The 24,701-nt window shown below is 38.6% G+C and overlaps 2 protein-coding genes and 1 long non-coding RNA gene across 4 annotated transcripts in view; 2 read left to right on the forward strand and 1 right to left on the reverse strand.

Moving 5' to 3' along the window:
- The window catches only part of LOC118724004 (guanylate-binding protein 7), a 290,363-nt gene that overhangs the window by 250,338 nt on the left and 15,324 nt on the right, over positions 1-24,701 (forward strand). For both annotated transcript variants that reach the window (XM_045584366.1, XM_045584365.1), the window contains exons 4-5: positions 20,460-20,655; positions 22,889-23,016. In XM_045584366.1, coding sequence (XP_045440322.1) covers positions 20,460-20,655; positions 22,889-23,016 — 324 coding nt within the window. The remainder of the gene's footprint in view (positions 1-20,459; positions 20,656-22,888; positions 23,017-24,701) is intronic.
- The window catches only part of LOC118724006 (guanylate-binding protein 1-like), a 133,059-nt gene that overhangs the window by 13,131 nt on the left and 95,227 nt on the right, over positions 1-24,701 (forward strand). The gene's annotated exons all lie outside the window — the stretch shown is intronic.
- On the reverse strand, positions 2,105-4,948 carry LOC123652698. Its single transcript, XR_006742166.1, has 2 exons — positions 3,751-4,948; positions 2,105-2,394 (listed from the first exon to the last, which is right to left on the reverse strand). It is a non-coding gene; the product is annotated as an uncharacterized LOC123652698 (long non-coding RNA).

A 24,701-nucleotide genomic window follows, 5' to 3' on the forward strand; every position in this document is an offset into this window, starting at 1 on the left:
AACTTCTACACATCCCACACTCTGGATGGAGCCCACACACAGGTGTGTTCTCTGACTGGGAATCAAACCATGACTTCCTGGTTGATATGTCAAAACTCAACAGCTTAGCCATAAAGGCTTGGCATTTTTTACTTCCTTTACACATTTCTGCTACTCTCTATCTTTTGCCTCTGGAAACCCACAAATTATTCTGTTAATAAATTGCCTGGGTTTTTTGACTCCACGTGTAAGTGAGATCATGTGGTATTCATCTTTCTCTGTTCTGACTTATTTCACTTAAGGTCCATCCATAATGCTACAAATGGAAAGGTTTCCTTTTTTTGTTGTTGTTGTTATGACTAATAGTCTATTATTGGATATATACGTATGCTACATTTTCTTTTAAAAAACATATTTTTATTGATTTCAGAAAGTAAAGGATAAGAAGAAATAGAAACATCAATGATGAGAGAGAATCATTGATTGGGTGCCTCCCGCAACCCTGCACTGGGGACTGAGCCCACAGCCCAGGTATGTGTCCAGACAGGGAATTGAACTGTGACTTTCTGGTTCACAGGTTAATGTTCAACAACTGAGCGATTCTGATCAGGTCACATTTTCTTTATCCATTCAGTTGTGGATGAACCCTTAGAGTGTTTTCATTCCCTGGTTATTGTAAATAATGCTGCGATGAATATACCAGTACATATATCTTTCTGAGTTGATGTTTTGTTTTATTTGGATAAACACCCAGAAGTAGAATTTCTTAATCACATGTTAGCTTTATTTTCAATTTGAGGACTCTTCATGTTTTTCATAGTGGTGACATCAATTTCGGTTTCATCATCAGTGCATTAGGGTACCCTTTTCATTAGCATTTGTTATCTCTTGTACTGTTGACAATAGCGATGGGATATTTTAACTCTGATGAAGATTAATTTAACAATTGTTTCTCTTATATGTAGAGTACATTTTATTCAATATATGGTATTAAGAAACTTTTATCTCTCCCAAGATGAAAAATTTCTTCTGTTTCCTTTTAGAAGCTTTCTTTTAGGTATTAACTTTAACATTTAAGACTATGATTCAGCCATAACTCATTTGGCTCAGTGAATAAAGCGTTGGCCTGGGGACTGAAGGATCCTGGGTTTGATTCCAGGCAAGGGCACATTCCCAGGTTGCTGGCTCTCATCATTGATATTTCTGTCTCTCTCTCCCTCTCCCTTTAGCTTTAAAATTAATAAAAATATTTTTTTAAAAGACTATGATTCATGTCAAATTTATTTTTGCATCTGGTGTGATTTGATTGTCAACATTCATTTTCCCCCTCAAAATATGTTCAAACACAAAATCAGGAAGGCAGAGAGAATAATAGTCTAGTTTCAGTTTTACAGGATTATAGTTATGTGTCTCAGAGGAATAAAAATAAATTTATTTCAAGTTTGAGTTAATGTTCCCCTTTGTATGACTATAGAAGCTATTCTCTGTCCTGTGGGAGGGAAAATAGACTAAGTAAAGAGAGGAGAAGAGAAAGAAATGAGTGGCCTTTGGACAGAACAGTAATTACCCAGAAAAATTTTGTAGACAGGAAAGGTGAAGCATCCACACCTAAATCCATTTTTTCACAGAGGCAAGTACCTTTTCTACCAGTATCCCAGTGTCCCATCTGTGCTCACAGACCATTAGCCACCACCCAACCAAGAACTGTCCTCTCTTTGGGCCTTGCAGTCCAATGTCCCAGGTCTCCCTGATTTGCAGCCAGCCCATGTGTCATAGACTACTTGGCAGGAGTGATGATCAATGTGTCCCATGGCTTTGTTCACTTCCATTACCTTGTCCTGAGTTCACACTATCAAAAACCTGTCCCAAAACCAAAGCAAACCCTTGAGCAATAGTATAGGACTGAGGATATTTAGAAGGGTGGGTTATGTGAGGGAGAACAAGTCTACCCTAAACATAAGCCCTCTGATATCTCCTCTTTGTAAAATGCATCCTACTATACAATTTAAGGTGTCTCTAGACATATTAAATATGCCTGATTTCAAATATTGGATCCAGTTAAGAATCATGCTAATCACTCTTACTATAATTAATGATGAATTGAATCACTTTACAGAAAAAAACATTGTCTTAACAGTTTATTTCTTCTTTGAAAAGTTTATGGTTCAACAAAATTGCAAGCATCAGCTCTAGCAAGTTTGGCTCAGTGGATAGAACACTGGCTCACAGACACATTGATGTTTTTCTTTCCACCTGCCCCCTTCCTTCTGCTTTCTCTAAAAATCAATAGAAAAAATATTGTAGGGTGAGGATTAACAAAACAAAACAAATTGCATACATCACGTTTCGACTTTCAGTTGAGAGGCAATTGTTTGACTTAAGTTCCTTTTTCTTCTTCAGAAGCCGCTCACATTTCTGAAAGAAAAAGTGGGGACTGAATTAACACAATTTATTTATTTAGTTAGTTAGTTATTTATTTAATTTTTTTTTTTGTATTTCTTTTTACACAGAGGAAGTCAGAGGAATAGAGAGTTAGAAACATCCATGAGAAAGAAACATTGATCTGCTGCTTCCTGAACAACTCTTACTGGAGATGTGCACACAATCAAGATACAAGTATTATTCTTGACCGAATCAAACCCGACACCTTTCAGTCCCTAGGCCAATGCTCTATCCACTGAGCCAAGCCGGTAAGAGCTGAACTCGAACAATTTAAAATGTTTTCCACATTTGCGAAATCACTTCCCCTGCCCAAACCTATGTTATGAGTTTTCAAATTTATTTTTAACTATTGATATGTGCCTTTCTTAACTTCTACTATATCACTTTCTCCTATGCCAATCAATAATATTTCTGGGCTTTATGTAGCTACAGAAATGTTCTTTCTCATAGTTTCCAAAATATTGGTGACTCAGATCCTATTCTTGGCCTTCTTCATCCACATGCATCATAGTGTTCCTGGAAAATATATCATTGTTTTCCTTCAACTCTGATCTAGGTGGTGTATATTCTCAAATACATATTTAATAAGGCAAGAAAGAGTAGTGAATTCCATTGGGAAGTTTACTACATAATTCAGAATCATGGCAGATGATTGATTGGGGAACTTAATACAACTCTCCAAAACTTGGTGGCAAGATAACAGAAACAAGTTGAAGAGATCAGGGCCTGTGCCAGTCTATATTGTATTTCTGGGTGGACATCTGGACTCTGCAATGACTCATAATAGAGCCTGGAGAACAGGAAGATACGGGAGCCTGGGTATGTATTTACATAGTTAATTCTGTAGCTGGTCACAGTTTTACTTCATTAGGTGTCTGAGATATAAAGTTATACCAGGTACTGAGGAAACAAAATCACCTTGAACTCCACTCAGTCAGACAGACAGACCAGCTATTCTTGCATAAAGCAGGACTCAGAAATGATACTTATCCCTCATGATATTACAATTTCCTGAATTAAAAATTAGGTTATAATAGTAACTATAATATAGTATGACAATTTGATCACAGAATGACCATAAAGCCCATGAACAGTGCCTGGTAATGCATAATTATTGTTTATTAGTGACCTAATAATAAAGAATTCCATGAGATTTTATCCTGCAAGTATTACTCTTAGGTAACCAGAGATGGTAACAAGTAGAAGCAATAAGAGAATGTAGTGTCTACTAGTGATTGGGCTAGAAAAATGGCAGAATGCTCTACCTTTTAAGCAACGTTTTTCATTCTGTACAGTTAAAGTTAAAATGAAGATGACAGAATTAAATACCTGAAGTTTTTGTTTTTCATTCCTCTCTTCGTTTGCCATTACATTCTCAAGCCTTTTCACACGTTCCTGATAATTCTTTTCTTTCTCTTCCCACATCTGTTCATTCTTTTTTTTACTTCCTCCAACATTTTTCTTTGAGTTGCTTCAGATTCAGCCTTTAAACATTGCACTGACAAAGAAAAATAAGCAGAGAAACATGAGGATGAAATTGTTACAGCTTATTTTGCCCTTCTCACCATCTTTTTTGTTTTATTCTTATTTCATAGAGAAAACCTCTTGTGATAGCTTTTGCATTGAGTATGCAAAAGACAACTGTAAAGAACAGTTAAAAATATCCTTAAACTATGAACCATACATACTATTATTTGCATTACAATAATGATTTCCAATGCAATAATGTTGTTGGCATCATTTTTAGGGTTTCTCATCTATCTGGAATTTTTATTTATTTTTGAACAGCTTTAATGATGTATAATGGTAACACTATTTACTGCCAAATGCATTTTTATCTATCTATGATACATGTTTACACTTGACAAACGACACCACACTCAAGTTAGGAACATACCTATGACTGAAGCATCTCCTCATGCCCTTTGGTCTTCCTCCTGAACATAAAACCTCATCTCCATCACTAGGCAAAACCACTGGCCAGTTTCTGTCACCAGAGAATAGTTTGCTTTTTCTGGAATTTTATATAAATGGAATCATATAGTATTTAGACTTTTTTATTTGCCTTCTTTCACTCAGCATATTTATTTTTGTAACATTGTTTTATGTATCAATAGCTTATTTCGTATTATTCTCAATAGTATTTCTTTTGGTATGGATAGGTTCAATTTTGTTGTCCATCTATTTATAGACATTTGGCTTGTTTCCATTATTGGCTATTACCAAGAAAGTAGCTATAAACATTTTCAAACAAGTTATTGTATGTACATAAACTTTCAACTTTACTGAGGATATATTTGGGAGCAAAATGATTAGACTGCACAGTGGGTATTTGTTAAACTTTTTAAGAAACTGACAAACTGTTTTCCAGAACAATTTAAAATTTTACATTCCTACAGAAGGTATAAGGGCTCCAGTTGCTCCACATCCCCACCAACACTTGAGATATTCAGTCCTTTTAATTTTAGCCATTCTAGAAGTGTATAGTGGCATCTCATGGTGGCTTGAATTTCCACTTTTCTAAGAAGCAATGTCACCCAGGGTGCAGTAGGGGACCTGAGGCTGCACCTCCTGCCTAACAAGTCATGAAAGGGGACCTGAGGCTGCACCCCCGCTGGCTATAGGCCAGGAAACCTGAGGCTGCGCCCCCCCCCCCCCCACTCCCCGCACACACCCACCCAGCTGGGCTTGACAAGGGTGGGACCAGCAGGTCTGGATCTCATCCAATGGTGGTGGAGCAAGCTGAGTCTGGGTCTCACAAGTTTTTGAGGCTCCATGGGTGGGTGAAGACTTGACTCTGGATCCTGCAGTGTGCCCCAGATACTGACAGGAGGAAGATTTTCATATACATTTAACTTTTCCCCCCCCCCATCTCTGACACTTCTATTATAGAGAAAGGACAAATAGCAATATTAAAATATTTCCTCTAATTAATCCCCCTTTAATGTGCATGAATTTCATTCACCAGGCCAATATTATATATGTGGAATATTACTTAGTCATAACAGAAACAGGAAACCTTGTCATCTGCAGCAAAATGGATGGACTTTAAGTGAAATAAGTCAGAACAGAGAAAGATGAGTACCATATGATCTTACTTACATGTGAACTCAAAAAACCCAGCCAATTTTAAAAAAATATATTTTATTGATTTTTTACAAAGAGGAAGGCAAAGAGAGAGTTAGAAACATTGATCAGCTGCCTTTATGCACACACTCCCTACTGGGTATTTGCCCGCAATGTAGGTACGTGCCCTTGACCGGAATTGAACCTGGGACCCTTGAGTCCACAGGCCATTTAGTCACTGAGCCAAACAAATTAGGGCCCCAGCCAATTTATTAGCAGAATAGATTGTGGGTTGTCAGAGGCAGGGATAGAGAGTAGCAGAAATGTGTAAAGTAAGTCAAACTTTCCCAGAGATCATGGCTCAGCAGTTGAGCATCGACATATGAACCAGGAGGTTATGGTTCCATTCCTGGTCAGAGCACATGCCTGTGCTGTGGGCTCTATCCCCAGTGTAAGGTGTGTAGGAGGTGGCCAATCAATGATTCTCTTTTTCTATCTCTTTCTCCTTCTCCCTTCCTCTCTAAAATCAATAAAACTATTTTTTAAAATAAACAATAAATTTGTTACCTTAAATCAGTATCACATACTGAAACTTTATGGCCTTAAATAATACCTCTGTCAACCCATCAGCACCTGGCAACCACCAATCTAATATCTGCTCCATTGACTTTCATTGTTTCTCATTCCTCATATAAGTGGTATCAAGTAGTATATGCATCTGGCATATTTTATTTAACATAACATGAACCAGGCTCATGCATATTGCCACAAATTATTTTTTAAGGCCGAATTACATTCCATTGTATGTAAATAACAGGTTTTCTTTATCCAGTCATCCTTCAAAAGATGGTTAGGTTACCTCCAAGTCTTGGTTCTTGCGCACAATGTCTCAGCAAACATGGGAGTGCAGATCTTTTTTTGATGTTTTCATTTCTTATATACATATCAAGAAGTGGGCTTGCTGGATCATATGATAGTGCTATTTTTTAAATTATTTGTTGGGAAAAGTACATACTATTGTATTTTCTATAGTGACGGGACCAATAATCAATCCCACCAAGAGTGAACAAGGATTTGCTTTGCTCCACATTCTTGCCAGCATTTGTTTTCTTTTCTTTTTGTTTTTTAATACACATTATGGAAAATGTGAGGTGATATCTCCTTGTGGTTTTCATTTGCATTTACCTAGTGATTAGTGATATTCAATGCCTTTTCACATACCTGTTGGTCATTTTTATGTCTTCTTTGGAGAAATGTCTATTCAGTTAATTTGTTCATTTTTAAAATTGTTTTTTTTTTTTTTTCCCCTATGGAGTTGTAGAAGTTCCTTATAAATTTTGCATATGAACCTTTTATCGGATATATGGTTTGCAAATATTTTCTCCCATTCCAGAGGCTGCATGTTCATTTATTGTTTGTATCTTACAGTGTGAAAAACATTTTTATTTTATAATCTTATTTGTCTACTTTGCTTTTGTTGTCTATGCTATTGGTGTCAGATCCAAAATGGCATTGCTAAGGCCAATGTGAAGAAGCTTTCTCCCTGAGTTTTCTTCCAGCAGTTTTAAGATTCAAATCTTACATTTAAGTATTTGATCAATTTTGAGTAGTTTTGGGGTATAGTGTTAGTTAAGAATCTAATTTATTCTGTGACAGGTAGATATCCAGTTTTTCCAGCACCATTTGCTGAAGAGGCTACTTTCCCCCATTGTGTATTCTTAACATCCTTGCCAAAGATGGGTTGACCATGTATGTGTGGATATACTTCTGGGCTCTCTATTCTGCTCCATTGGTCTACCTGTCAATTTTCATGCAAGTATCATACTGTTTTGATTACCATCATTTTGTAATATATTTTGAAATCAGTTAAGTGTGATGCCTCAAGCATTGTTCTTCTTGCTCAAAATATCATTGGTTATTTAGGGTCTTTTGTGGATCTGTATGGATTGTAGGATTTATTTTTATTTCTGTAAAAAAATGTCATTAGGATTCTGATAAGAAATACATGAAATCTTTAGGTTTATTTGTGTAGTTTGACTATTTTAACTATATTCATTCTTTTTTATTGAAAATAATTTTAATTGGCTGAGAACGGTTTGGCTAAATGGATAGAGTGTTGGCTTGGGGCATGGGGGGGACCCAGGTTTGATTCCGGTCAAGGGCATGTACCTTGTTTGCGGGCATATCCCCAGTGGGGGGGGGGGGTGCAAGAGGCAGCTGATCAATGACTCTCTCTCATCGATGTTTCTAGCTCTCTGTCTCTTTCCCTTCCTCTCTGTACAAAATCAATAAAATATATTTTTTAAAAGAAAATAATTTTAATTGATCTCTCACAAAAACATTGAACAAGCAAATAATATTAATAAAATTTTTAAACTATATTCATTCTTGAACACAAAATGTTCTTTCATTTTTTGTGTCTGCTTTAATTTCTTTCATCAGTGTTTTAGTTTTTATTATACAAATCTTATATCTCCTTGGTTAAATTTAATTCTAAGTATTTTATTCTTTATAATGCTACTGTAAATGGGATTCTTTGCTTAATTTATCTTTTGCATAATTTGTTGTTAGTGTATAGATATGCAACTGTGTCTTTTTTGTATGTTGATTTTTTTATCCTGCAAAATTATGGAATTCATTTATTAGTTTTATAAATTTTATGCTAAGTTTTTTAGGATTTTCTACATATATTGCCATGAGTTTCCATTCTCTTAACTGGTAATTAATATTCACAACTCTCTCTCATATGCTAGTTCATGATGGACATACTTTGCTGGAATCACACATTTAAAGAAAAACATAACTGAAACATGACATCTAAACTACTTGTTCTCCCTAAACAGAAATGCAGGAATGATTCTCATGTTTTTACTGTTACATTTGAGTGGCTTTCTAGGGCGATCTTAGACCATACTGGGTCATTTGCTGATTTTTCCCAGCCATAACTTTTGAAGTCATGGCAAGATGATTTCTTAATTTGGGGATAATAATGCAATTTGAAATAGAGCTGGGTATAAAACCTCCCATAACACCCATGTGCCAATGCAAGACAACCCAAAAAAGTACTTGTGAGTGTAGTAGATTTTACTGAAGATATAGAAGGCAGAAGATACCATTGTTAGTGCATCTTTGAGAGGAACCACAAATCATTAACTTCACAGAAACCCAGTCCAGCCTATTTCTTCACCTTGCCGGATACCCTCTCTCTTCTTTAGAATTCGGTTTTATTTATTTTATGACAAATTTGCTTTTAAAATCAAACAAAATTTCTTTGACAAAAAAAATTGAGTCCTTTTTATTGTTTATGTGTTTCTTTGTTTTTATGTTTGTTTTATAACGTGGAATTTTTGTTAAGCTAGGAAACATAATTTACTTCATAAAAGTTTATTTTGTTACAATAGGAATGCTAACTGCTGTTCACATGTTGTATTGTAGTTTACAGGATATACAGAGGTGAAATTAGGGCCATTCCTGAAGTTCTGTTTCCCCCAGACATATAACCACGTCTATGGTCCAGGCAAGGGGTTCAGCCCTTTGTCCCCAGGAAAGCTGCTCCCTAATCCTAACCACCTGAATCACCTCCCCTCAGACTTGCAAGGATCCTAACTCAGCTGTGTAATTGCTGAGGGATGGGGTACCAAAGGGTCCTAGATCATCAAGGAGATGGGGACAGTTATCATGCTCTTAGAAGGAACCCTACCCCAAATTCTAGATCCCAGGGCACTTGAAGTAAAGACAGAGGAAGAGTCACATAGAAGATATACCAATTGACCCTGTGAACTCAGAGAGAGCAGAAAACCAACCTCTGGATGTCTCAACTTTGGTCTCTGGAAGGACACACTCTCACACAGGTGGGCATACATTTCTGCAGGGGAACTTTGATGCACCCTCATGTGAATAAAAGCACACCCACAGAGCACAAGCATACACACACTAGAATAAGTACATCCCAGAAATGAGAAAGACAGAAACACTCATGTGAGGGCCCTGTAGTGGTACCTGACCTGCTGTTTTCAATCACATGGACCATGTGGGGCTTCTTTACAGACCCACATAAGAGAATCCTCAGTCCCACCTTAAGATGGTGTCAGTCCCTGTCTAGAACATGCGGAATGGTCAAGGCCAGTTAGAGTATAGAGGCTTTGTTTAGAGTGCACTGGATGTCCAGGGCCACTCTGAGCATGGAAATATTAATCAGAATGTTTAAGGCTAAGATGTTATAGGCAGGTGCAAGGGTGCAGCAACCTATGCACTGGGCAAACATGTCCTTCTATAATCCAAATGATTGATGTCATTATCTGGAAAGAAGCCTCTGTTGTCTAAGTAGTATAAATCATTACGGACCACCCAGTATGGGGCTGCTCCTATGTAAGGCAGGCTGCTATTATGTGGGGCTGCGTTACAATGAAGATGTATTACTGACCAACAGGTGCAACTGCTCAGATAATGGCTATGGGTACAGAGGCTGCTGCTGCTGTGTAGGAAAGGCATTGTTTTCTAGCCAGTGTGTAGCTATCTGCTGTGTGGGACTTTGCTTTGAAGAACTGTTTTGTCTAGTGTCTCCTTCTTAGCAATTGGCTACATGGCTGCTGGCTCCTACAATAAAGATTTTCTTATACATCTACAATTTCTCATGGCTTCTCCTTCTACCACTAGCATCCAAGAATGTCCAACCCCTGGCAAAGGAGCTTGGACCCAAGAGTTGGCATAGTAGGGCAGGATTAGGACCTGTGCTTCCAATAATGATGCAGCGAGCAGAGGATAAAGGAGGAACTAAGGCACATGTGTCAAACACAAGGCCCGCGGGCCAAATCCGTCCCGCCAGGCCTTGCAATGTGGCCCGCACCGCGCTGTCATCACTGCACTCCGCTGCGTTTCCATCACAATGACAGTTTATGACTGTTCAGTAAACCATTCGGCCTGCGATTTAGGCTGGATTTTAGATTTTGGCCCCTTCTCTGATTGAGTTCGACACCCCTAAACTAAGGTCTCAACAGTTAGTACAGCGAACGGGGTTCAAGGAGGAGGAGGAACTTGCTCTGACACTTGGCCCTGTGAGCAGGATTCAGAAGTATGTGCAGGTTTGAGGAGTGAGTGTTCCCACAGGTGCGCAGTGTGGGAATATAATCACAGCAGCCACAGAAGATAATTGGAGCCATAAAGCCTTTCCTGGTTTTTCTTACTAAGCTGGAAATTCTGAAACTTTCTCCGGAGACTCCAGCCAGTTGATACTGTGCTCCAGGCCCTGGTACACAATTTCTAGAAATAAGATTAGAAATGGCTGACACAGCCTCATCCACATAGAGCTCTTTTCCCAGGCCCTGAGCAAGTAAGCTATTGAGAGTGGGGCAGGCAGACCATGGTAACTTCTACCCACTATGATCCCCACCCCCAGCGTGTCCAAACCCAAAGTACCTCAAAAAGCAGCAGTTGGGCCTTCTAAGTATAAAAAGGAAATGAGGCCAAAGAAGGCAGTCATATGCCTGAGGTCACACAGTTTAATGGCAAAACTGAAGACTGAGTGCTGGACTCCAGACTGCCTGTGGGCATTTTAGAGCCTGTAATGAAAATTGCACTAGAAAAGAACCTGGTGGCCGTGGGTATACTGCCCTCAACTCCCTGCTATCACACAGGGCTCCCATGGCTTGGGCTATGAGTGAGTAGGGAGGCTGAACCCCTTGAGCAGTAACAGCTGACAAGGAAGGCTCAATGCCTTTTGCCTGAGGCAGCATCCATATATTATAGACACTGTGGTGAAGATCTGAGGTCTCAGCCCCAACAAGGAAACAGTGCCCTTAAATGACACACTAGATTTGACATTTTCAGAGCATTTCACCCCAAAACAGCAGGATATCATTTGCACTCAGCCCCTTTTCCAGATCCTGAATCTTTACTGCAAAAGGTTCGGGCATTCTGGCACCTTGAAAAGGGGCTGGAGAAGAAAATTCACTGGAGCAAAAAATGCAGAAATTTCACCAGAAAGGTGGTAAGTACGCCAAAAGTGTGGGGAGATTCACCGCACACAAAGTGTGTACCAGCTTCGAAAGTTGCAAGTTGTAAATGGGCAGGAATGTCTTTTATTTTGAGCCATGCCATAACGGGGTAAAAGGCAAAAACATCATTGAAAATTTTTAGCTTGTATGCTCAAGGATAAAGGAAGTAAAATGTCAAAAGGAACTCTCTTAAACCAGGCTCAAGGAAACAAATGTCTTTGTCCTCTTTAAGTAGGTGGGCTTTGTTCAAACTACATTATGCCTAATTCATATTGGGGATCAAAAGTCTGTAATACTTAAGGCCCCAGATCCTCCACCTCTAGGGTGGAAAGGCTCAACACCTAGAGAAAATGGAGCTATCAATCCTTTCACAAAAGGACTCCTTAATGCTTTGTCTGAAAATTACCATATGACGCATTGGCATATTTTAGCTAACATAACTTTAGAGGCCAGTCAATGCTATGGAAAGCAGAATAAGATAAGATCCATGAGAAGAACTCTGATTTATTAAGTCTTGTCTATATGTCATTGGCACTTGTCTGTTGATTATTCTTTTATCTGCCTTGGTTGTTTATTGTTAGTCTATTCAGCGTGCCTTATTATAAATTAATTTAACAAGAAAAAAAAAATAACAGTAGATAGACAGGCCATTACTAAATATCTAAACAAGTCCCCAGCCCATTAATTACTAGGTGATTTGGTGATTTTGAAAAATGGACACCCACTCTCAAGAATGCTATTAAAAGTCCCATTTTCGCCATGTTTTTATTTCCCAGTCTGTCATTTAAAATTTGGATAGATGAGACATTTCTCAGAATTTAGGGCTTTAAAAATGGCAAAAATGACACAAGGAAAATATACAGGGCTGTATTTGGGCTATAAGATTAGTGTTTTCATAATAATGGGCAGTTCTTAAATAATAATAGATCACATTCCAAGGTTAACATTAAAGCCACTGAAAATCAGTAAGTTATCTCTGTTATAGAATTTGTCAAAGTAAATGCCTTAGATAGTGATAACTGGCTTTGGAATCTTCAAATTGTTGAAACATGGATGAATGGATGTACCTAGCTAAAATGAAGAATTTGTGGTGAAGCTTTTCAGTATTAATTAAAATGTCAAAAGGAACTCTCTTAAATCAGGTTCAAGGAAATGAATGTTTTTGTCCTCTTTAAGTAGGTGGGTTATAAATATATTAATGATGAGGGTCCAGTCACTCAGGATAGGGCTGGCTGCACTCTCTGTTGGAGGGAAGGGCCAGTTGCTCTTCTCCCCCTGTAAAAGCAGAGAACCCAGCAGTCTTAGATGTTATCTCTAAGGAAACATGTGGCAGTTTTAAAATTCAAAGGATCTGGAGACTTGCTCCCTCATCCCCCTGCCTTTTCATCAGCCTTCTGCATGACGGGTGAGTATACTCACCAGCCTCATATGTCTAAATATACTTTTCCTAAGTCTTTGGTAACTTAAACCTTTGGAGCATTACTGAATTAAATAACAAAAATTATTAAATATCTAGATATTTTAAAATGACAAAATACTGAAATATTAATCTGAGTTTGCTCATATAAAAAATCTAGAGGATAGAAATAAATCTATTAATTATTTATGTCTGGCATTCTATTTGAAATATATCCTTAAAAATGTGAAGGTATTGCTAATCTAAGAAATGCTAAGTATTAAACTTGCCAACTAAAATTTAAGGCTTCTAAAAGTTAAAAGTTCAAATAAAATTGGGAAAGATTATATACTTATAATCATAAAATACTTAAAATTTAGAAATTTATTTTTAAGAAAAATAATTTTTGTATTTTCTCTCAAGAAATTTGTAGTTCAAAATATATTATAGTCCTTATATGTACTATGTGTAATAAAATTTCAACCTAGGATATAACATTTTATTGGCCTAATTAAAAAAGAAGATTAATTTTATGGTCTGAACCAATTTTTAAATATAAAAACCTATTTAAAATACCGAAACCGGTTTGGCTCAGTGGATAGAGCTTTGGCCTGTGGACTGAAAGGTCCCAGGTTCGATTCCAGTCAAGGGCATGTACCTTGGTTGCGGGCACATCCCCAGTAGGGGGTGTGCAAGAAGCAGCTGATCAATGTTTCTCTCTCATTGATGCTTCTATCTCTCTAACCCTCTATCTTCCTCTCTGTAAAAAAATCAATAAAATATATATTTTTTAGAAATTATTTAAATTTAATTAATTACTTTTAGAATAATTACAAAAATATATAATATAATCTTTGGGTTATATATTTGATAGGTTTTCCAAGTTAAATTTCAAGACTTTAACTGAGAGATAGCTTTGGGATATTTCAAGGGCCCAGAAATGATTCAAGGGTTTACTCTCTTCTTAAAAGAAATATTTTTTAAATAAATTAGTCCAATATAATATACTTGAAATCATTTGGGGAGCTTTATGAAAAAAAATTAATAACTATATTATATTTATATACATATATTTTAAATATGATAAAGGTAACATTCAACCTCTAAGCTTGGCAGGACAAAGTTACTGAATACTTCTTAAGCAGAACCAGGTTATTCAGCAGTGAAATTTTAAGATGGAAGCCCTCAAACAGCCTGCTTATTAAAAAGGTTGGAGGGTGGAGTGGCATTTATACCTCCTAGGTCAAATGTATTACTTACTTTACTTTTTTAAAGATGCCTAGTTTAGCTGCTTAAAATATTAAACTCCCTGTCAGTCATCGGTGACTGACACTATACTTTCCATCTGGAAGACAAAGCAGGTTGGGTGCTTAGGATGTTAATAAATTATCTTTTGGCCGAAACCAGTTTGGCTCAATGGATAGAGCATTGGCTTGGGGACGGAAGGGTCCCAGGTTCGATTCTGGTCAAGGGCATGTACCTTGGTTGTGGGCATAACCCCAGTAGGGGATGTGCAAGAGGCAGCTGATCGATGACTCTCTCTCATCGATGTTTCTAGCTCTCTATCTCTCTCCCTTCCTCTCTGTACAAAATCAATAAAATATATTAAAAAATAAAAAATAAAATAAATAAAATAGCTTTTGCAATATAATCAAGATCTCATATAAACTCAGTTATATAAAAAGCCAATATTTTATAAGCAATTGGGTCTAACAAAGTCCAAAATAAAATTTGCATAGAAATGCAAATGAGTACTAGCAAAAAAAAAAATACCGTTTAAAAGTAAATTTTAAGCTTAATGAAAAGGAGAAATTTTAAAGTATTTTCCTCTACTATTTACAAAATAAAAGTTACTATTTAAGCATTAAATCTCGCTATTAATACACAATAAGTAAAAAGAGTTACTTTTGCTTGATTGTGCCATGCCAGCATGGCCAAGGGTGAACCAGAAGAGGGGTGGTGAGAGATTGAAGAAAAAACAGACAAGAGAATACAGCTGGGGCTCAGTGGATCTCCTGTGTCTGGATGAGGACACAAAAGACCAAGCCTGCAAGCCAATGCTTTATTTTATAGTCTGATTAAAACAAGGGTAAATTAACACACACACACACACACACACACACACACACACACACACACACACATATATATATATATATATATATATATATATATATATATATATATATATATTCTTGTTTTGGCAACACATGCTGCACCTTCCATAGCCCATTAACTACTTAAGAAGGAATTAAGGAGGGTTAAAAGGTCAGGCTTAATAATGCTAGGAGAGCTCTACCTTTCAAGCTGGGACTTGTTTGTGGCCCTGTCACAGGTCAATCTAAGGCTTACCCCTGGAGCCACTCCCAACACTTGACATGTATGCATTGCAGTATTGGCCAGCATACCTCTCTCCTATTGGTATTTCTGAAAAGTAATCAAGTTTGTTGCTCTGTTTAAAAGGAAAAAAAAAAAGTTTTTTTTTAAAAGAAACTCCCTAAAAGTGGCCTAGAAATTACTATGAGAGAAAAAACAGGAGGAGATTCCCGTAAAATATCTAGAAAACAGTAATTAAAAATCAATATATTAGGCCTCAAAAAGAAAAGTAAGTAACTTGCATTTTGCCTCACTAAACAAAGCTTATACGTCTGCCTCAAGGGCCTCTAAAATTCCAACTTGAAAAGCAAAAAAGGGGGGAATAGTGAAGAAATCTCCTGTAAGTAAACTACATCAAGCCTTAATTTTTCACTTGTAATGCTAATGGCAAGACACCCATAGAATTACACTGGTGTCAGAATAAACCAAAGGAAAATAGTCTGGTTAAATGGAAAGATCCCAAGTCTGGTTTATGGAAAGATCCCCTTTTTAACATTTGGCTGAGAATATGTTTGTGTATTTCCAGAAAACTCCTCCAAGCCCATGTAGATTCCTGCAACAGATCTGAGAGAAGAACTGACCAGACTATACCAACCACAAATAGCAGTAACCCCAAGCAACATGCTGATGAGACTGAGAAGAAACAGTCCAGAGATAAGGGTTGATAAAGATGCCTTGTCATTCTACTAGTCATCAGCTGTGCGTTGATGCATATTGCCCTGGACAAAGTCAAAGAAGGTTGGACCTGCATTGACATTGCCCACAATTTGTCCACACCAAGAACTCGAATATCATTGCTTTCATGTCACAGAGGACAGTAGTTGAGAAGGAACCCATAATGTACTATTGGCCCACTAAGGAGCCTACTGCAAACTAGTTCCTTAAATGCCTGACAACAATTTTTTAAACAGACATGAAAGAACTCAATCCTTTTCATTGAATCTAAAAGTCTTAAAGGACGTCAGCTCTCCAAATGGCACACACCTTTCTAAATTTATTAAGAAAATAAAAAGGGGGAAATGCTGAAATGACCATTTGCATGTTAGATCTTTATCGTATAGGACTAGAGGCCCAGTGCATGAAATTTGTGCATGGAGGGTGAGGGTATCCTCAGCCCAGCCTGCACCCTCTCCAATCTGGGACCCCTCAGGGGATGACCAATTCCCTGGGATTGGGACTAAACTGGCAGTCAGACATCTCCCTCACAATCCTGGACTGTTGGCTCCTAACTGCTCACCTGCATGTCTTCCTGATCAACCCTAACTGCTTCTGCCTACCAGCCTGATCTCCACTAACTGCCCCCCCACCATTGGCCTGGTCGCCCCTAACAGCCCCCCTCCTGCCAGCCTGGTCACCCCCAATGGCCCTCCCACAGGCCTGGTCATCCCTAACTGCTCCCCACAAGGCTGGCTTGGTCACCCTAACTGCCCCTTCCCCTCCATCCTGGTCACCCCTAACTGCCACCTCCGACTGGCCTGATTGCTCCTCACTGCCATCCCTGTGGCCTGGTTGCCCCAAGCAGCCTGCTGTTTGATCATTTGGTCATCCGTCACTAACCCCCAACCCCCTACTGCCAGCTTGGTGGTCCCCAACTGCTCCTTCCCCTCTCCCCCCGCCAACCTGGTCAACCTAACTGCCCTCCCTCATCGCTCTGGTCACCTCATACAGCTTGCTGTTCGGTTGTTTGGTCATCCCTCACTAACCCCGCTGCCTGCCTGGTCACTTCATGCAGCCTGTTTGATCATCTGTCCAGTTGTTTTGGTTGTGAAGCCCCTGGCTCTTTATATATATGGATTAGTATATCGTTTTAGTCATTTTCAATATATTTTCTTATTTTTTGTTGTTTTTTAAATATGTTTTTATTGTTTTTTAGAGAGAGAAGAAGGAAGCAAGAGATAGAAACATCAATGGGAGAAAAACATGATTGTTTGTCTCCTGCACTGGGGATCAAGAAGGCAATCCAAGAATATGCTCTGATTTGGAATCTAACAAGTGACCTCTAGGTGCTTGAGTCCAACCACTGAGCATGCTGGCCAGACTGAACATTTACAATTTCATTTGTATTTTTCTATTGCTTTATTAGAAACAGGCTCTCAAATTATACTGTCCTCACTCCCTCCCCCACCAAATCTGGATCCATCCTTGTATAAACAAGAAACCAACAATATGTAACAGAAGAATAGTGACTTTGGGTTATAAAATCAAGAATTTTATACACAGGTTTTTATTTGTTTGCTTATTGTTGTTTTCTTGCTAATGAGACAAAATTATGCTGAACAAAAATAATTGATCAAGTGAAAGAATTTAAGGAAAAGAGATTTAAAAAAACACACAAAAAACAAGCCTCTTTCCTCACAAAACTACCCCTGCTGTCCGTTGGCTCACATTCAGCTTGCTGCTCTGTATTCCTTGTGGGTTCAGGAAACACAAGCCACCTGAGGAGGGACCAACCTGGAATTCTGAGAACAGGTATGGAGGAACCTCAACTTTCCTCCCAGGTCAACTGCTCTCCTGCCTCAGTTAAAAAAATAAATAAATAAATAAAAGAAGAGGGTGAGGGCAGGGAGGGCCAGGGGAGACCCAATGATTCAGTTCTCAAAGAAGCGCATGGCCTTTCAATTTGGGTTCTTATCAACCTGACCAAAAACTGCTTGGCTGTAATATCTGGCACGTCTTTCAGCTTTTAAAGAGGACAGTCAGTATCTGGAGGAGCCAGACGCAGGAGGAACACGCGAGGAAAGAGCCAGGACAGCTGAGAACTTGTCCCCTGTCTGCTGCACAGGAGTCACAGAGACAAGTAAGTTCGCTCTTAGACTTACTCTTCCAGGCCCATGTTCATTAATATCATCAGCAGCAGCAACAGGTGCGTAAACGCACACCCCACACTGGAAGCCCAGGCTTGGCACTGGAGGGCAGGAGACAGCGGGAGGCTAATACTGGGCCTGGCTGCCAGGAGCTCAGAGACTCTGTTTGGATCAGAGGCCTCTCTGTGAAGCGACCAGCGCTCATCCACTTTGACTCCAGGGTGAGCTGCCCCTCTGGCACCCTCCCAGGGCTACACAAACAGCCCTCCATGAGGAGAGGAGGAACGCATCCTCCTTCAAATGCCAAAAGTAAACCCCATCCACTCACAGAGGCTCCCGGTGGAGTCTCTTCCTCTGTCCCCTCTGTCCCTCCTCAGACTGTCCCTGACCACCACCATATCACCTCCCTACCCCCATCTCCCCACCTCCAGATATAAGAGAATCTGAGAGAAATGGTGGTCCTTAATTTACAGACTATTTAAATCTTAAGAGAGTGACACAGATTCTTTTTTGTACCAGCAATGCTTATTCCAAAGGTAGCACAAAGCTCTGTTACATAGAATAATTCAATTTCATGCTCACTGATCAACTGTTAGAAATACCTATAAGATCTAATCCTGTTTGTTTACCAAGCATTGTTTTTCATGTGTGGTCCATTCTAGAACCATCTCAGAATATCCTGTCATACTTGCTGAGAAGTCAAGGCTTAGGGTAGTTTTTACCATCACTTCAGGTGACTGACTCTTCTGAGGAATAAACTTTGGAAACCATCGAATGCCACACAGGAGAACTGTTTTATTTTACTTCTTTATTTGAACTTACCAGCTTTTGGGTTGGGTTTTCCAGTTTACTTGCATTCTGACCAAAATTTTAAACTTTCAGTTCAAGAAATAAACTCTGCAATTCCTCCTGCCTATACCCACTATGATAAAACAGTAAAGTAGGGCCTTGCCCAGCTGTGGAACTCTGGCAGATCTGGGCACACCCTAAAACATGCTGGCTACTGCCTCTCTTCCTTGTCAGCCTAAAAGTAAGGAATAATGTCCTTTGATTCCAATTAAATGAATTTCTGCCCCCATTAATTTATCTGGGTTCAGTAATGCTTTGGCCTATTGTGTACTTTTTAATCTTTATTGTTGAAAGTATTAAATAGGTTGACCCCATTGACCTCTTCTAGCCTGCACCTCCCCCTCCCCCAGGCCTTCACCACATTACTGTCTGTGTCCACTGATTATACACATACGCAAACAAGTTATTTGGTTAATCACTTCCCACCTGCCAACCTCCTCCTTCCCTCTGAGATTCCATAAACTGTTCCATGTTTATATGTTTCTGGATCTATTTTGTTCAACAGTTTATTATGTTCTTTAGATTCCAGGTATGAGTGAGATCATGTGACACTTGTCTTTCTCTGTCTTATTGTGTGCTTTTTAAATATATTTTTTATTGATTTCAGAGAAGAAGGTAGAGGGAGAGATAAAAATATCAGTGATGAGAGAAAATATTGATCAGGTGCTTCACATCCCCACTAAGGATTGAGCCCTTAACTAAGCATGTGACCTTGACTGGAATCAAACCCAGGACCCTTCAGTCCACAGGCTGACGCTCTCATCCACTGAGCCAAACTGGCTAAGGTTGTCCTATTTACTTTTAGAGGGAGCCACATTCTTCATCTCTTCATCTTCCTTCCAATGTATCCCCTCTTCCAGCACTCTCCTGCTCTGGGATTCACTAAACTTGTCCTCCTCAAGGTCAAAGATCACATTTATTTCTCCTTCTCTGAGAGGCAGAGCTTCCCTGACCACCCTCTATGGAAACTCTATAGAAACTCATCTAATATACATATATAATACATTCTGCTTATTTGCTTTCTGTATTGTCTATCTCCTCCCACTAAGATAGTTTCAGGAGGCAGGAGTTGGTATCCATTTTGTTCACCACTTGATACTGAGCACATAGACCAGTGCCCAGCACATGCTAGGTGCTCAGAGAACATATGCAGTTAATATGAAAACGAATCACTCTGGAACTCCAGGTATCTTCTCTGGTCACTCCTCATCTCATACATGTCCCATTCTGCCTCAACTCGCCCCCAGTATGTTAACCTTCTCAAAGGTTCCATCATCAGTGGTTTATTTGATTTTCTTGTTATAATCCTTTTATGCATCACATAGGCAAGGTTGTTTTAAGGTTCATTTATAGATCAATATAATGATGTACATAAGGAATCTGTAGCAGGCCTTGGCACACTAGGCTAAATACTTATCTTTTAGAAACATACAAAATGTAGGAAACTGATATATACTCTCCAGGAGTGTAAAACTGATGTGCAAATGACCTCTGTAACCATTAGATATGACTTCAGGATCTTGTGTTGTACTGAGTTGTTCCTGTGGGTTACAGCTCACCATGGCCTCTGAATATACTCTGATGGACCCCATCTGTCTGGTGGAAAATCAGAATAATCAGCTGACAGTGAACCCAACAGCACTGGAGATTCTAGACAAGATCTCTCAGCCTGTGGTGGTGGTGGCCATTGTAGGTCTGTATCGGACAGGAAAATCCTACCTGATGAACCGCCTGGCAGGAAAGAACCATGGTGAGTGTTGTTCTGGGGCGGGGATCATTTGCTTGGAGACAGTGATAACAGAGGCTGATCAAACCTTTCTCGTGACCATCTTTAAAAAAGACCTCATTCTTCCTGGTGAAGAAAACTTTTCAGTTTCATTGCTAGATTTATAACTTCAACCCCATCTGTTCACAAAAGGTCACTCATTTGTGTTTGTTCAGTAATAAAGAGTTCCCTAGCCCTATCAAAAATCCATCCATAGTCAGCTCAGCTCCAGAAAGTATTCCCTTCTTTTCTCCTACATTACTTCTGCTCTAAACTCTAGCATACAAATATTGATCAATAGTTGCTGTTTTTAAAAAGGGATAGGAGGTAAACAAATAGCAGTGTATTCTGTATATCCCATATTTCAATGGGGATAACTTCCATTTGTTTGCTCCATTTCATAGCAAAACTTTAATGAATTCTCTCTCTCTCTCTCTCTCTCTCTCTCTCTCTCTCTCTCTCTATATATATATATATATATATATATATATATATATATAGAGAGAGAGAGAGAGAGAGAGAGAGAGAGAGAGAGAGAGAATATATATATATATATATATATATATATATATATATATAAACTCTTCTCTTTGTTGACAAATTGTTTTACCTCCTAAAGCTGAGACCAATGACCTCCAATTATACCTTGCCTTTCTTTGCTGGGTTAGTGGGAACTTCAGATTACTCTGGGCTAGTCAGAAAGCAATCAAACACTATCACATGTAGGAGAATGCAGACCACCTCAGGCTTTATGTCCTGTCTGTGGAATATACTCTGGATCTAGAAGTTGAATGGCTTCAGCCATGCTGACTCAACCTCTTCTAGGTATTTTATCATGAAGGAAACATTGGAAGATGGCAGATGGTCAAATTCCTGGACTGTGGGACAAGATATGTCATCAGTGGGTTCCTGGACATACCTCACACCCTCTCCCACTGTGTTTAATTTCTGCCTTTGGAAAGAGGATCTAGAAAATCTCATAGATCCTTTCTCTTTTTCCCTTCATTTTGCCACCACTTGAAGCAGTGAGCAAAGAACTCATCATTTTTTGGGGGGGAAATTTGAAGAAAATATGAGGATAAAGGGGAAGAAAAAATTCTAACAAAAGCTGATGTATTATCCAGCTCCTGGCAGGACTCAGATGACCTACTTGGGGGTACTGAAGAGCATTTATTGGGGGGTGATTTACAAGGGCATAAGCACAGCACAAAGAATCAAGGATGCATATAAAGAGTGGCAATAGCAATGGCTAGGTAAACTCTATAACTACTATAGCAGATGAGGCAAGCAAAAGTGGATAACAGAATGTGGCAAAGACCAGAGATATGGCATGGAAGGGGGTATGACTAAAAGTAAAGGTACAGAGGCACTAAGACACTGTGGCTCACTAGGGGGAAAGTGAAGAGAATACATGTCCGACCTCTGGTCTCCTTTTGATGCCTCCCACTGGTTGAACTCCACCAGAACCTGAAGGACAAGGGAGATCTTTAGTGTCAGAAAAGAATATTAAGTTAATCCATGGCTGGGGGCCTCAGTTGGTTGGAGCATTGTCCTGTACACCAAAAGGTCACAGGTTTGATTCTGGGTGAGGGCCCAGAGTAGGTTGCAGGTTCATTCCCAGGTTGGAGTGTGTACAAGAGGCAGTATGTACAATCAATATTTCCCTCTCTCATGTCAAATTTTATCTACCTATCTATTTCCCTTTCTCTAAAATCAATAAACATGTCCTCAGATGAGGATTAAAAATGATATATATCTATATATCTATATATATCTATATATCTATATATCTATATATCTATATATCTATATATCTATATATCTATATATCTATATATCTATATATCTATATATCTATATATCTATATATCTATATATCTATATATCTATATCTATCTATCTATATCTATCTATCTATCTATCTATATATATATATATATATATATATATATATATATATATATCAGTAGAGGTTACATTAATTCTGTACTGTGACATAGCTTGAAATACTACTGATAGTATGAGGTAAATTGAGGACACAGTGTTTCTTGAGAAGGCCCTTAATATGTATAAAGGTCAGATAGACTGCTCTTGCTGAAATGAAAGCAACCTTCCTCCCAGCCTGGCACTCACATTCTGACAAGTTTAACCAATGTAACCTATGGGCAGCCTGGACCATCTGCTGTTACTCTATACACTTTCTCCTCTTCCTTTGCAGGTTTCCCTCTGGGCTCCACTGTGCGGTCTGAAACTAAGGGAATCTGGATGTGGTGTGTACCCCACCCCTCGAAGCCCAACCACACTCTGGTCCTTCTGGACACTGAGGGCCTGGGCGATGTGGAAAAGGTAAGGCAAAGAGGCTTCTTTGTTCTTGATACTCCACTTACATTTTAATTTGCCATCTTGACTTTCACAGTGTATTTCTCTAAACTACAAATTCAATTAGGATTAAGGAGGCAAACTTCTATTTTGTTTGATTTACTTTCTTGGTAAGCTCAATACTTTAAGAATAGTTTTCTTTTGTTTTTACACTAGGGCAAAAAGTGCGAGTTAAATACTAACTGGTCAGCTGCATTCAGGGCTTTGTGTTAGGTACTACAGATATGGCAATGAATGAAGCAAAGACCAAGAGAGTGGTGGAGAATTAAGCAATATGCAGTGTTATCAGAACAGAGAATGACAGATATAAAAATTGGGATCCTAACCCAGTCATTCTCAGAGGAACCTGTAATTCATGGGTCCTACTAGTTAAGTTGTAAGAGATTAATGGGATTGGAGGTAGGACCCATGAACATGGGTTACAGTGAAATAATCTACTTAAAAATCTCCAGAAAAGCTTCAACTACCAGAAATATGTATTCTCTAAAGATGAATTTTGCACTGACTTCTCTAAAAACATGAATTAGATCCACCAAGAGCACTATTATGGGATAATATAAGTATTTTGTATTTGTAGTGTTACTTGCAATTCAATCTTTCCTCATGTTAGCATGAGTCTAAGTTGAAAGTACCACTAATGCACGTTTGGCTTCCATTATTGAGAAGGAAAAAACAAAACAAAACAAAAAAACAAAAAACAAAAAAAAAAGATGGGGTGGGAGAATGAATTTAGAAAATCTGGATTTAAAAAGCCTCTAGTTCTGTGGATAGTTTCCTTCCCTCAAGGGCTAACAACCCTGCCCCTCTGAATTACATAAACATATTTCTAATTTACTATAATTTTATTGGTGAGCTCACTGATTCGCTCAGTCCTACAACATTGGGGAAGGCTTGATCCAGTCCATCGTCCACAATTGCTCCTGCCATCCAAGTGAAAAGCTACAGTGACCACATTTCAAATGTGTTAGCTTTTGCCATCTGGGATGATTTTCTTCTTGTGATTTACAAAGTGCTGTCAGTAAAGGAATGCTTGAATTGAAAAGGGATCTGATTCAAGGGTACATCATGTATAACTTAAGCTTTGACCAATAAATACTTTCTTGATCTCTACTTCCCAGTATAGTAAGTACGAGTCAGTCATCCAGATACTGGGACCTAGGTGAGAAAAACCTTTTATTTAAGCTGGCTGGGTTACTAACCTTGGACTGTAAGAGATGGTTTTGAATGTACAATTTATAATAAAGAAAAAAAACCTAACTTTTAAAAACAGTTTTTGAACTAGTCAGTTGTAGTTTTAGCTCAATAGCCTTATTCTGTTTTGTTGTTATTGTTTGTTTGTTTGTTTTTTGTTTTTTAAGAAAGTAGTAGACCTAGGGAAATCTAAATCTGATGTATGCCTACAGCGTTAAAAGGAGGTGCAAGGGCACTCTTTAACACCAAGGTCTTTTGATAAATGAGGTTTTATCACACTTCTTCAATAACTAACAGTCTTGACGAAACTGGTTCTGCTCAGTAGATAGAGCCTCGGCCTGCGGACTGAAGGGTCCTGGGTTCGATTCCAATCAAGGGCATGTACCTTGGCTGCTGATTGATGATTCTCTCTCATTGGTGTTTCTGGCTCTCTATACCTCTCTCTTCCTCTCTGTAAAAAA

Source organism: Pipistrellus kuhlii, unplaced genomic scaffold, assembly GCF_014108245.1.
Source record: "Pipistrellus kuhlii isolate mPipKuh1 unplaced genomic scaffold, mPipKuh1.p scaffold_m20_p_2, whole genome shotgun sequence".
NCBI lineage: Eukaryota > Metazoa > Chordata > Mammalia > Chiroptera > Vespertilionidae > Pipistrellus > Pipistrellus kuhlii.